The sequence below is a fragment of the Anopheles stephensi genome, chromosome 2 (assembly GCF_013141755.1).
Source record: "Anopheles stephensi strain Indian chromosome 2, UCI_ANSTEP_V1.0, whole genome shotgun sequence".
Classification (NCBI taxonomy): domain Eukaryota; kingdom Metazoa; phylum Arthropoda; class Insecta; order Diptera; family Culicidae; genus Anopheles; species Anopheles stephensi.
In genome coordinates, this window is record NC_050202.1 from 34,582,844 (window position 1) to 34,595,721 (window position 12,878).

General features: G+C 43.5%; 4 protein-coding genes across 4 annotated transcripts; 3 read left to right on the forward strand and 1 right to left on the reverse strand.

Moving 5' to 3' along the window:
• Positions 1-153: 153 nt before the first annotated feature.
• On the reverse strand, positions 154-1,604 carry LOC118508091 (histone H1-like). Its single transcript, XM_036047570.1, has one exon. It carries the CDS (start codon positions 1,477-1,479, stop codon positions 751-753), a length of 729 nt encoding a protein of 242 aa, XP_035903463.1. The 5' UTR covers positions 1,480-1,604; the 3' UTR covers positions 154-750.
• A 2,160-nt stretch (positions 1,605-3,764) lies between these two features.
• On the forward strand, positions 3,765-4,994 carry LOC118508092 (histone H1-like). The gene has a single exon (XM_036047571.1). It carries the CDS (start codon positions 3,895-3,897, stop codon positions 4,621-4,623), a length of 729 nt encoding a protein of 242 aa, XP_035903464.1. The 5' UTR covers positions 3,765-3,894; the 3' UTR covers positions 4,624-4,994.
• Positions 4,995-9,640: 4,646 nt separating this feature from the next.
• Positions 9,641-10,800, forward strand: LOC118508090 (histone H1-like). The gene has a single exon (XM_036047569.1). The coding sequence runs from the start codon at positions 9,758-9,760 to the stop codon at positions 10,484-10,486; it is 729 nt and encodes a 242-aa protein (XP_035903462.1). The 5' UTR covers positions 9,641-9,757; the 3' UTR covers positions 10,487-10,800.
• Positions 10,801-11,240: 440 nt separating this feature from the next.
• LOC118508093 lies at positions 11,241-12,681 on the forward strand. Its single transcript, XM_036047572.1, has 4 exons — positions 11,241-11,510; positions 11,601-11,761; positions 11,839-12,049; positions 12,122-12,681. The coding sequence occupies exons 1-4, from the start codon at positions 11,439-11,441 to the stop codon at positions 12,212-12,214; spliced, it is 537 nt and encodes a 178-aa protein (XP_035903465.1). The 5' UTR covers positions 11,241-11,438; the 3' UTR covers positions 12,215-12,681.
• The last annotated feature ends 197 nt before the right edge of the window (positions 12,682-12,878 follow it).

Below are 12,878 nucleotides of genomic sequence, written 5' to 3' on the forward strand. Positions count from 1 at the left end.
AGCGACCCGTAGAGTTTTAATACACTCCGAATCAAATTAGACCTTCTGTTCCACACGCTAAAACCTATTATACTAATGGAAAATTGAGTCAAACATTTTCCGATAAGACACGCTGCCGTCGGGCTGTATGTGATTAATCTAGTAAGCAACGTGTTGTAAAAACTTGTGGGAAACGCAAGATTGCCACCAAAATTTATTCAACAGATTTTTGTTTTGGTCCTTAATCCCTAATGGTTCTGAGGAAGGCTAACAGACCTTGTGTATTGTAGCTTTCTTTTATAATCCGTTTAACCGTTTAGCCAGTATCCAATCAAATATCAAAAACAATTATCAGCTACGAAGCTTCCATTGTCGTCTCACTAGTCAATGTGCCACGTGTAATAGTCCAGTGAAAGCAGATTATTTACGACTTAGCTAGATTAGCTTTCAGCGTAAATCTTCTTACAATATATAACATAACCGTTTTTATTGGCCTATAGACCAGTTATATCAAGATATAGAGTCACGAGGCCATTTAAATATGCGTTAATGAGGTCAGAAGTGTCGTTAAATTTAAAAATTACAACCGTCTGTAGGGAAGGAAGGTCGAGGAGGCCCAAGTTGTTGCATAGCAACAACTTTTCAGCCCTATCACAGAGTAACGCGAGGAAGAAAAACAATTCTTTTGTAAATCATTCTGTAGTCCTGAAAAGGACTGTTGTTGAACACAATAATGACTGCAGCACTGGCAATCGTTTTCTGACGCCGGCTTTACTTCTTTGCAGCTGGAGCCTTCTTCGCGGCCGCAGGCTTCTTCTTCGCCGGAGCAGCAGCCTTCTTCGGTTTGGGCGTCTTTGGCTTCGGTGCTCCCGTCTTCTTCGACGGCTTGGTGGCCTTCTGTTTCGGCGCTGCAGCTGGCTTCTTGGTAGCTTTCTTCGCTGCACCAGCCTTGGCCACCGCTGCCGCTGTTTTCGGTTTCTTGGCCACAGCTGTCGCCGCCTTGGGCTTCTTGGCGCCTTCCGCCTTCTTCGCCACCGGCTTCTTCTTCTTTTCACCAGCAGCCTTCTTGGTCACTGCCTTCTTCTTCTTCTCTCCTGCTGCGGCCGGCTTCTTCTTCTGTACCGTAGCCTTCTTCTTCTTCTCCACGACAGGCTTCTTGGCCTCGGCCGACAGCTTGAACGAGCCCGACGCTCCGACACCCTTGGTCTGCACCAGCTTGCCACTGGTCACGCCCGTCTTCAGCGCCTTCTTGATGAACGGTCCCAGCTTGGCCACGTCCACCTTGTAGTTGGCCGCCAGATACTTCTTGATGGCCTGCAGCGACGAGCCGTTGCGCTCCTTCAACGCCTTGATGGCGGCCAGAATCATCGTGTTCACCGGAGGGTGCGTTGCTGGCTTCTTCGGCTTCTTCGGTCCTGCGCCGGCCTTGGCTTTCTTAGGAGTCTTGGCCACGGCAGCCGGAGCTGCAGCTACTGGAACTTCCGCCACTGTATCTGCCATTGTTCTTTCTGATGCTGCACACTTTCCTTGACACACGGTCCGCTTTGTTTTGATTCGGGTTTGGTGGTTTGTTTTGTTTTGATTTGATTTGATTCGCGATCTCACTCACACTGCTGTAACTCGACCCTTCGCTTCATTGCTGGGTGACTCGATTTATCCGTCACAAAACACCACGACCTGCACCCTAACGTTCACTGTCATGGCGTCGCTGTATGGCAATTTTAAAATTACCTTTTCATATTTGCGCTCTAGTCGCACTATTTTGCTCGGACACCACTTAGTATAACTATTGATTCTCACACCCAAGATGTCCAGCTATCTAAAAATGCCTATGTTTCAGATATTGAGAATGGTTTAGCGGCCGTAAATCGTATCGCAACTCAGCAAAAGCAGATTTTTCAATCGATGGGTCTAATTGAATTATAAATATTAGCTATTTTATACACTTTCCGATGGTTCAAATGTGTTTCAATCGTTAGTAAAACATCTATTCTATCAATAAAATAGCACTTACTAAGGATGCATTACGTTCCAGTACCTTAAAACAAGCTCGTAAGTGGTCACTATCGATCCTCCGACAGCACAATCTCAGCTCCCAGTAGGTAGACGGCGACGAATTTAATTTAATGTAAAAAAGACAATTTTTAACATATTTTCGATAAATTGGAGTCTCTGGAATGCTGAAAGGCTGGTTTTCTAAATAGAAAAATCACCAAATCGAGTAAAAAGCGGCGTTTCATGAAATTATCGCCGAAAACCCATTTGCTTGCATCGGCTCGTATGGTTGCGTCGTAACAAAATTGCTTCACACGGTTAGAATGCTTTGTTTCGTATACGTACGCAGTTGTTGGTATTGTGATTTTTTAAATTTTAACAAATGGAAATTTTTACACTAAAATCCGTCCTGTATGTTGTATCAAGTGGCTTACATAAATGAAAATAAAGCCGAAATTCCAAACATAAAGTAAAACTTTTTTTATCTTATTTTACCATTGTATCGGTGCGAATGCATTTACTACGCAATTCGTCATTTGCTTGCCTGGAAGCGTTGTTTATAATTCATTGTATAACCGATAGTTTAGCAATATTTCAATTTTAATCATTTGATAAAATCATTATACTTTGTTGAATATTGCATTCATAATAAATTCATATATTTTTTTTTTTACAACGATGATTCTGCGATAATTCCTACTACTCATGTCCCCTGGACTAGCCCATCAATTATCAAAAGGTGCGGTTTCTAGGAATAGTCCTAAGACGAACAAAAATATGTACAAACAATATTTAGTATATAACATCCCAAGAACTTTCTACAAAACAGCTACAACTTATAATTATAATAAAATTCTGTTGATAATTCCAATTCATATATCGCTCTATCCTTACATCGCTATGTTCTCCAAGGTCCAAGCAAAGGGCCGAGCATTCAGTAAAGACAGCAAACACGATTATTGAAACAAAACTGAATGAAATTCATCACAAAAGAGCGTTGTATGATTATTTGTTCTAACTATTTATATTGTTTGTCAAACTATTTCTAACTATTACTAGCAACACTAGTTCTGGCAGATCGTCGCAATGCTTTCCGTACGATGCGATAACCCGCTGATCCAATTCCTACGACGCAACCATACGAGCCGATGCAAGCAAATGGGTTTTCGGCGATAATTTCATGAAACGCCGCTTTTTACTCGATTTGGTGATTTTTCTATTTAGAAAACCAGCCTTTCAGCATTCCAGAGACTCCAATTTATCGAAAATATGTTAAAAATTGTCTTTTTTACATTAAATTAAATTCGTCGCCGTCTACCTACTGGGAGCTGAGATTGTGCTGTCGGAGGATCGATAGTGACCACTTACGAGCTTGTTTTAAGGTACTGGAACGTAATGCATCCTTAGTAAGTGCTATTTTATTGATAGAATAGATGTTTTACTAACGATTGAAACACATTTGAACCATCGGAAAGTGTATAAAATAGCTAATATTTATAATTCAATTAGACCCATCGATTGAAAAATCTGCTTTTGCTGAGTTGCGATACGATTTACGGCCGCTAAACCATTCTCAATATCTGAAACATAGGCATTTTTAGATAGCTGGACATCTTGGGTGTGAGAATCAATAGTTATACTAAGTGGTGTCCGAGCAAAATAGTGCGACTAGAGCGCAAATATGAAAAGGTAATTTTAAAATTGCCATACAGCGACGCCATGACAGTGAACGTTAGGGTGCAGGTCGTGGTGTTTTGTGACGGATAAATCGAGTCACCCAGCAATGAAGCGAAGGGTCGAGTTACAGCAGTGTGAGTGAGATCGCGAATCAAATCAAATCAAAACAAAACAAACCACCAAACCCGAATCAAAACAAAGCGGACCGTGTGTCAAGGAAAGTGTGCAGCATCAGAAAGAACAATGGCAGATACAGTGGCGGAAGTTCCAGTAGCTGCAGCTCCGGCTGCCGTGGCCAAGACTCCTAAGAAAGCCAAGGCCGGCGCAGGACCGAAGAAGCCGAAGAAGCCAGCAACGCACCCTCCGGTGAACACGATGATTCTGGCCGCCATCAAGGCGTTGAAGGAGCGCAACGGCTCGTCGCTGCAGGCCATCAAGAAGTATCTGGCGGCCAACTACAAGGTGGACGTGGCCAAGCTGGGACCGTTCATCAAGAAGGCGCTGAAGACGGGCGTGACCAGTGGCAAGCTGGTGCAGACCAAGGGTGTCGGAGCGTCGGGCTCGTTCAAGCTGTCGGCCGAGGCCAAGAAGCCTGTCGTGGAGAAGAAGAAGAAGGCTACGGTACAGAAGAAGAAGCCGGCTGCAGCAGGAGAGAAGAAGAAGAAGGCAGTGACCAAGAAGGCTGCTGGTGAAAAGAAGAAGAAGCCGGTGGCGAAGAAGGCGGAAGGCGCCAAGAAGCCCAAGGCGGCGACAGCTGTGGCCAAGAAACCGAAAACAGCGGCAGCGGTGGCCAAGGCTGGTGCAGCGAAGAAAGCTACCAAGAAGCCAGCTGCAGCGCCGAAACAGAAGGCCACCAAGCCGTCGAAGAAGACGGGAGCAACGAAGCCAAAGACGCCCAAACCGAAGAAGGTTGCTGCTCCGGCGAAGAAGAAGCCTGCAACCGCGACGAAGGCTGCAGCTGCAAAGAAGTAAAGCCAGCGGCAGAAAACGATTGCCAGTGCTGCAGTCATTATTGTGTTCAACAACAGTCCTTTTCAGGACTACAGAATGATTTACAAAAGAATTGCTTGTCTTCCTCGCGATACTCTGTGATAGGGCTGAAAAGTTGTTGCTATGCAACAACTTGGGCCTCCTCAACGGACGGTTTTTTTGAAACACTTACTTTATTTAGAGGTAGTTTAATTAAGATACATCCTCGTACGCAAGAATGACTTTCCTGCCACGGTGTTAAAACCAAACAACAGAAAGCCAGGAATGGCAGGCCGAAACCTTTCGAAGTTGTAGTGCAAAAGAAGAAAAAGGAGAAGAGTGGAGATTAATTAAGGAATGCAGCAAACATTCGTTTTCCTGATCTATTTTTAGGACCCACAATTGTAGTTCCTTTCTGGTGAGGATTAAGTCCGACTTTAGACTACGATACGGTACATCCTAACTACACAACTACTTGCGATGCATATCAGTGCCATAGCCAAAGGTTGCTTAAGCAGGCGTCCGCGAAGCTCGCCAAAATGAAAAATGAATGGACGCCACAATCTCACCCGAAACGGTCCATCGTAGATCGGATTCTAGTAAGTCAAATTCAAGATTCGCTAAACGGTAACATTTTGCGAAAGAAAACTTTTTGGATTTTTCAAATTTGGGGAAAAGGATAGCCCCTAAATTTATGCTATAAGCTTGCACCGTCATCATCTATGCTCAACTGTGTCTTTGCTAAATGTTTGTTAGTCACAGACAGCGCCATCTATCGGTGATTAACAGCAATGAACATTAATTTAAATTTGAAACTACGAAAACGGTTATGAATCGCAGTTTTAGAAATATATTTTCCAATTTGATTCAGTCTTGGCTTAGATGCTCGTTACGGTTAAAGCAGGTCGGTTTGAACCACTTATGCCATCAACATGCTCGATCAACACTCACCAAACAGACTGGATTTCTTCTAATGATGTTGTATACAATTACCAACAGAAATCCACGCCACTTCTCTACCGTTCGCTTTACAATTTTAGGTGATTTTGGTCTGAAAATGATTATTTTCTTAATTTGATTTGAAAAGTAGCTGGTGGCATTCAAAACCGGCTCGTACGCGTTAGTTACTGCTGTTTTTAGGTCACAGATTGTACTCCGAGCTGCTGACTGAAATATTGTCGGACGAACTCTGCTGAGATAGGATTCCCACAAACTGTCCGTCAATGGTAAAAAATGTGCTGAAAGGGATAGAAACACTTGGGCAACATGGCAGCTGAATGTGTGTAAACATAGTCAGGACAAATAGTATACAACTATTTATATGAAATGTATATGATTAAAGGTAGTGTACATAAATATGCAAATAATGTAACATACATTGCCAAGCATGAGGCTCTAGCTTTGAATAACACTGGTGAACTGGTGAACTTGCCTTTTTGGACGCAGCTCAGGTTATTGGAAGATCATTTAATATTCCTATATGGGATCTGATATGGGCGAATGGTTAAGCGAATTTATCCATACCGTTCCCCCGTAGTGAGGAACCCCGTAGTGACTATTCAACTTCGTGTTATCGTTAAGTCTAATAAGCCAGAAATGGCAAGCATGACCTTATTAAGAGAGGTCGTTAGACCAAAAAGAGAGAGAGAGAGAGAGAGAGAGAGAGAGAGAGAGAGAGAGAGACATCCAGAACACAAGACATATCGTTGCAAGGGCGTGCTGCTTGTCGACATAGAAAACAGTCGACATTAGGTTGAAGGCTCGTCGCACTGGCATCCTGAAGCACATTCGGAGTAATGTGCTTCCCACGATACAGACCCTCACTGAGAACATGACTATGAATTTGAAAGACGAAGCAACAATGAAGGAAACGTCCCAGCTCATCCAGTTGCCCTTGCACGGTTTGGAGAAGGAAATGTCTCCAATATCCAATTGAATATATCTTGGAAATGCAGGAGGTGTTTTGCTAGGCTCGTAAACAGAGTATCAGTTGATCGCGACGATCTCGAGGTGGTAGAGGAGTTCTGCTACATTGGAACCATCGGAATTTCGAATAATACATTCGCAGCGAAATCTGAAAACAAATTGTCCAGGGACACACAAATGCGACCCAGAAGACTCGAAAAGCACACTGATACGTTCGGTAGTCCTCTACGGGAACGAGTGTTGCACTATGCTAACAGAGGACGCCACTCGCCATTTTGGCGGTATGTGAGAACAGGGCGTATGGGGCAGGAAATATGAGTTACGAGCTAGCTGAGCTGTTTGGCGGCGCTGATGTCCTGACCGTGCCCAAAGTCGAGAGGATGCGATGGCTGGAGCACGTCATAAGCATGCTCAGGAAGGTGCTCATCAGGGAACTCGTTGGCAGAATCCGAGAAAACGGATTGACGACCTATCCATGACTTGTAGAAGTTCTCTACCCTCAGCAGGACAAGAAGCAGTAGCTAAGTACTAGGTTAGAATTGTTAGAAGAGTAATCTATGAATTGTAGTAACCTTTGATTTATCATACATGTTCATTCTGTGTTCTGTACTGAATGCCGATCTGCCAAAGCGTTTTTGGGCAGAAGCAGTTGCGACAGCATCGTATGTGATCAACCGATCACCCACTATGGGATTGCAAATGACACCTCACGAAGCGTTTACTGGAAGAAGACCAAATCTTGCCCACCTTAGAATATTTGGAGCAAAGGTGATGTGTTATGTGCCGAAGGAGAGAAGGCAGAAATGGGTTATCGTTAGTCGGGATGTCATATTTGTGGACGAGTATTCAATGAATCGAGCTTCTTCTGAGTTTGAAGAAACTTCTACTGAAGTTAGTCTTGGTGAATTCCATATTGAACCTGTCGTACAGGATCAAGAAATAGAAAGTTTGGAAACGAATGAAGCTCGGCATGATGATAGCGATGCAGAATACGACGATGCTATTGGAGATCAAGCAGAAGCTATTGAACAGCATCAACCGATTGAGAAGCTTGCTGCGCTCCCTCCACAAAAAGAGGACCCACATAAGTTGGTAAGGCGCAGTGAGAGGGAGCGCATCATCCCAGGCAAGTACCGTGATTTTGTAATGAGTTGCAGTTCTTCTTCTTCTTCGGTGGCACTACAACCTCGAAAGGTCTCGGCCTGCCTTTTCTGGCTTTCTGTGACTTGATTTCACCCGTAGCAAGGTAGTCATCCCTGCGTACGGGGAGACGGTTTGGGTGGGATTTGAACCTCGGTCCTGCCGTGTGAAGACCGGCGCCGTTGTCATCTCGGCCACCGGACCGCCCCCAAAGGTTGAGTTGCAGTACTGCGGTTAAAAGTCCTTCAGATGCAGAAATATGATGAATCCTATACCGTGATTCCAGTGATGTTTAATGAACCGATAACGTACCAAGAGGCTATTTCCAGTGAAGATAATAGTCGCTGGAAAGATGCTATGAAATCAGAGTATGATGTGAATTCAGAGTAGTCTATGAATTGTAGTAACCTTTGATTTATCATACATGTTCATTCTGTGTTGTTACTGAATATATCAGACGTACTTTTCAATAAGAATCGACAAACATTATAAACCTTCTCAAGGCACTAAACCATGATTTTAGCTCATGATAGATAGAGTGTACAATAGTATTTATTAGAAGATTAGTTTTATTTCGTGTATTAGAATAGAATTATAATCTGGGCCGTTCCTCCATGGTGAGGACTGACTATCCAACTATGCGGTAACAATACGTCCAGTTAGCAAGAAATGGCAGGCATCACCTAAGAGGTCGTTAGGCCAAGAAAGAAGAATAAGAAGAAGAAGAATTGAGTTCAAAAATTAATTACTTTAAAACAAATTACTGTTAAATTATTTGTGTTGTTACTTTCCAAAACGATTGTTGCACTTAATACATATTGCTAGCTATTTGGCAGGGGCTAGGCCGTTCTATTAGAATAAAAAAAAACCATTCGCTCATGTCCCCAGGACTAGCCCAACAATCATCAAAAGGTGCGATTTCTAGGAATAGTCCTAAGAATAAAAAATATGTACAAACATTTCTAAGTATATAACATTCCTAGAAACAGCTACAACTTGTAATTATAATAAACTTCTATTGATAATCGCAATTCATATATCGTTCTATCCTTACATCGCTATGCTCTCCAAGGTCCAAGCAAAGGGCCGAGCATACAGCAAACACGATTATCGAAACAAAACTGAATGAAATTCGTCATAAAAGAGCGTTATTTGATTATTTTTTCTAACTATTTATATTGTTTGTCAAACTATTTCTAACTATTACTAGCAACACTAGTTCTGGCAGGTTGTAGCAACGCTTTCCGTACGATGCGATAACCCGCTGATCCAATTCCTACGACGCAACCATACGAGCCAATGCAAGCAAATGGGTTTTCGGCGATAATTTCATGAAACGCCGCTTTTTACTCGATTTGGTGATTTTTCTATTTAGAAAACCAGCCTTTCAGCATTCCAGAGACTTCAATTTATCGAAAATATGTTAAAAATTGGCTTTTTTACATTAAATTAAATTCGTCGCCGTCTACCTACTGGGAGCTGAGATTGTGCTGTCGGAGGATCGATAGTGACCACTTACGAGCTTGTTTTAAGGTACTGGAACGTTATGCATCCTTGGTAAGTGCTATTTTATTGATAGAATAGATGTTTTACTAACGATTGAAACACATTTGAACCATCGGAAAGTGTATAAAATAGCTAATATTTATAATTCAATTAGACCCATCGATTGAAAAATCTGCTTTTGCTGAGTTGCGATACGATTTACAGCCGCTAAACTATTCTCAATATCTGGAACATAGGCATTTTTAGATAGCTGGACATCTTGGGTGTGAGAATCAATAGTTATACTAAGTGGTGTCCGAGCAAAATAGTGCGACTAGAGCGCAAATATGAAAAGGTAATTTTAAAATTGCCATACAGCGACGCCATGACAGTGAACGTTAGGGTGCAGGTCGTGGTGTTTTGTGACGGATAAATCGAGTCACCCAGCAATGAAGCGAAGGGTCGAGTTACAGCAGTGTGAGTGAGATCGCGAATCAAGTCAAAACAAAACAAAACAAACCACCAAACCCGAATCAAAACAAAGCGGACCGTGTGTCAAGGAAAGTGTGCAGCATCAGAAAGAACAATGGCAGATACAGTGGCGGAAGTTCCAGTAGCTGCAGCTCCGGCTGCCGTGGCCAAGACTCCTAAGAAAGCCAAGGCCGGCGCAGGACCGAAGAAGCCGAAGAAGCCAGCAACGCACCCTCCGGTGAACACGATGATTCTGGCCGCCATCAAGGCGTTGAAGGAGCGCAACGGCTCGTCGCTGCAGGCCATCAAGAAGTATCTGGCGGCCAACTACAAGGTGGACGTGGCCAAGCTGGGACCGTTCATCAAGAAGGCGCTGAAGACGGGCGTGACCAGTGGCAAGCTGGTGCAGACCAAGGGTGTCGGAGCGTCGGGCTCGTTCAAGCTGTCGGCCGAGGCCAAGAAGCCTGTCGTGGAGAAGAAGAAGAAGGCTACGGTACAGAAGAAGAAGCCGGCCGCAGCAGGAGAGAAGAAGAAGAAGGCAGTGACCAAGAAGGCTGCTGGTGAAAAGAAGAAGAAGCCGGTGGCGAAGAAGGCGGAAGGCGCCAAGAAGCCGAAGGCGGCGACAGCTGTGGCCAAGAAACCGAAAACAGCGGCAGTGGCGGCCAAGGCTGGTACAGCGAAGAAAGCTACCAAGAAGCCAGCTGCAGCACCGAAACAGAAGGCCACCAAGCCATCGAAGAAGACGGGAGCACCGAAGCCAAAGACGCCCAAACCGAAGAAGGCTGCTGCTCCGGCGAAGAAGAAGCCTGCGGCCGCGAAGAAGGCTGCAGCTGCAAAGAAGTAAACATCACTCAGAGAGGCTCTCATATCATTTTTGTGCCCAACAACAGTCCTTTTCAGGACTACAACATGTATTACGGAAAGGATAAGTTTTGTCGTTATTGTTCAACTGGGCTAGACGTAGTTCACCAGCAGTGGACGATTTTTAAGATTCCTTGATCTCGACTCCAATGAAGTTACAAAGATTGTTTTAATATTATTGATAGGGGAAACGTGTCGCAGTCGAACGTTAAAATGTATATAGAAAATAATGTTAAGATCATCAGCGCCAAACCGATTGTCATATGTAATAAAAAAAAGTGGACGTATCAAACCGAACTTCTCATGTGCATCTTTTTCCTGAAATGCGTAGAAAGAAGAAAGTATTCTTACATTGTGGGAAATCGACCAAGTTGGATTTGGCATACGATTGCAGGAGTCTTTCCGTAAGACGATAAAATATCAACAAAGATATGAATCAGTCAAAGCAAAATAAGATAAATTTTTGAGGGCTCTAGTATGAGGCAAGTTAGGCAAGTCACCATAGCCAAACATATGGTGAATGATGTATTTAGTCTTATTAAAAACAAATTTTGATCAGAAGTACGCCATTATAGGATTGCTAGCATAACATGAAAAAAAAAATCCGAAATCGTCCCCGAATAACGTGAACTTTGAATGCGTAAATCAGAAAATAACAGATATTTGACATTTCGCTGTCTCTGCTGAATCTCGGCAGTTGGCTTTGCACGTGTAGATGCTACTTAACTTCTCATATCAAAACAAAACACGGCAGGATGACGGCCTGTGTCAGAGCAACGTTACTTGTTGTTCATTGAAATGGTTATCACTCTTCGATTATTTTCATCAGTGTTTTGAGTCCGCAGCGACCGTCCCACACACGAAATACGAACAAAACCTCTGCTTGTAAAGGCAGTGATCAGAAATCCGGGGAACAAAAACAGAAGAGCTCAATTATGGAATGTGTACGATCGCTGTGGAGTTACGCCTCCAGATGTTTCTCCTGCCAAGAAGATTCTTCCTCGCAGGTAAGTGTCGTATGCAGTGCGCTGCGTATGTAGTGTCGTATTGCTCGGGTGATGCTCGGTACTAACCGCCCAATGTTAATTTTGCCGTAGGGTAACGAACCTAGCGAACGCACTCATCTGCTAGCCGATCCGGTCAGTAATAGTCCCGCGGTGCGTCGAGACAATGACACATTCACGCAGGAGTATCCCAATTCAGTGCCCAAAAAGGATGAACAGTCAGCGTTGGCAAAAATTTTACAAGAAACGTCTGAGTACGACATCGATACACTGTGCCGTTGCACGCCTCTATAAGCTCTGTTGAAACCGCTCTTGATATTGTGTTTTGTAGGAATATCATAGATGTGGCAGCAATGGATACGCAAAAGCTGGAAGCTAGCGAATACAACGATCGGATCAAACTGTACACGCAGCGGCTTCAGCAGCAGTGGAGCAACGTGAACCACCCGAACCAGGCAGACAGCGCCAGTCTGCTAAAGGATATACCCAATCCCGAGCCGGTGTTGGCTTCCGTACCGATAGCTGCGGATGATCTGGCGATGGTATGTAGACCAAATCCGATACCAGCATCGGAATGTACTGACCAACCCGGCAATCATGATTTTTGTTTTCAGATCAAAAGCATGGTCCAAAAGGCAAATGTGGCTGTGTCGGAGATAAAAGTGATCCACACGGAGAATCTGGTCGTGCCTTTCCGAATTCCATAATATTACGCCGTTAAACGGAACTTGTAAAATATTGTTTCCCGAAACGCTATGTTGGCCTTCGGGCCGCTTTTTTCCGTTCTTGTTCCGCATAATGTTCTCGCTAGGTTGCGTCTCCTCGCATTCGATAGCGCATAATCGTCGGCAATGCATATATTATGTATGTAAGGAGCACATGTAGAGACAGATTGATATTTTTTGTTTTGCAGAATCAGCGTAATACTAAAGTTGGTCGCTCGTGATCGGCAGGCTTAAGTACAATTTTTAATCAGATTTGTAAGCGATGCAGGGGCAAAAACCGTGTACATTAAGAAACGAAACATGAAAAAAGGCAAGAGATAAGCATTAAATCGAAGCGAGCTTGCTGTACTTGAAGCTTTCGACTTGATATGTAAGAAATAAAAACGTGCTAAGGAATGTGTACTGCTACTGCTGCTGAGAGGTGTGCTCATTCTTATGATCGCGGCAGACAATCAGTTTTCGTTTAATGAATGCTCATTAGCATCCGTAGTGCGGGTTTTTTTTGGTTCCCAATTCCTATCGATAATACTCTTCCTTCTCATGGGTAATTGACAGTGCTCGTTTTGCTTGATCAATTGACAGTCAGCACAAAATTATTAGTTTGGTATTGATATTTAATTCAAACAACTTTATAAATTTGTAAAAA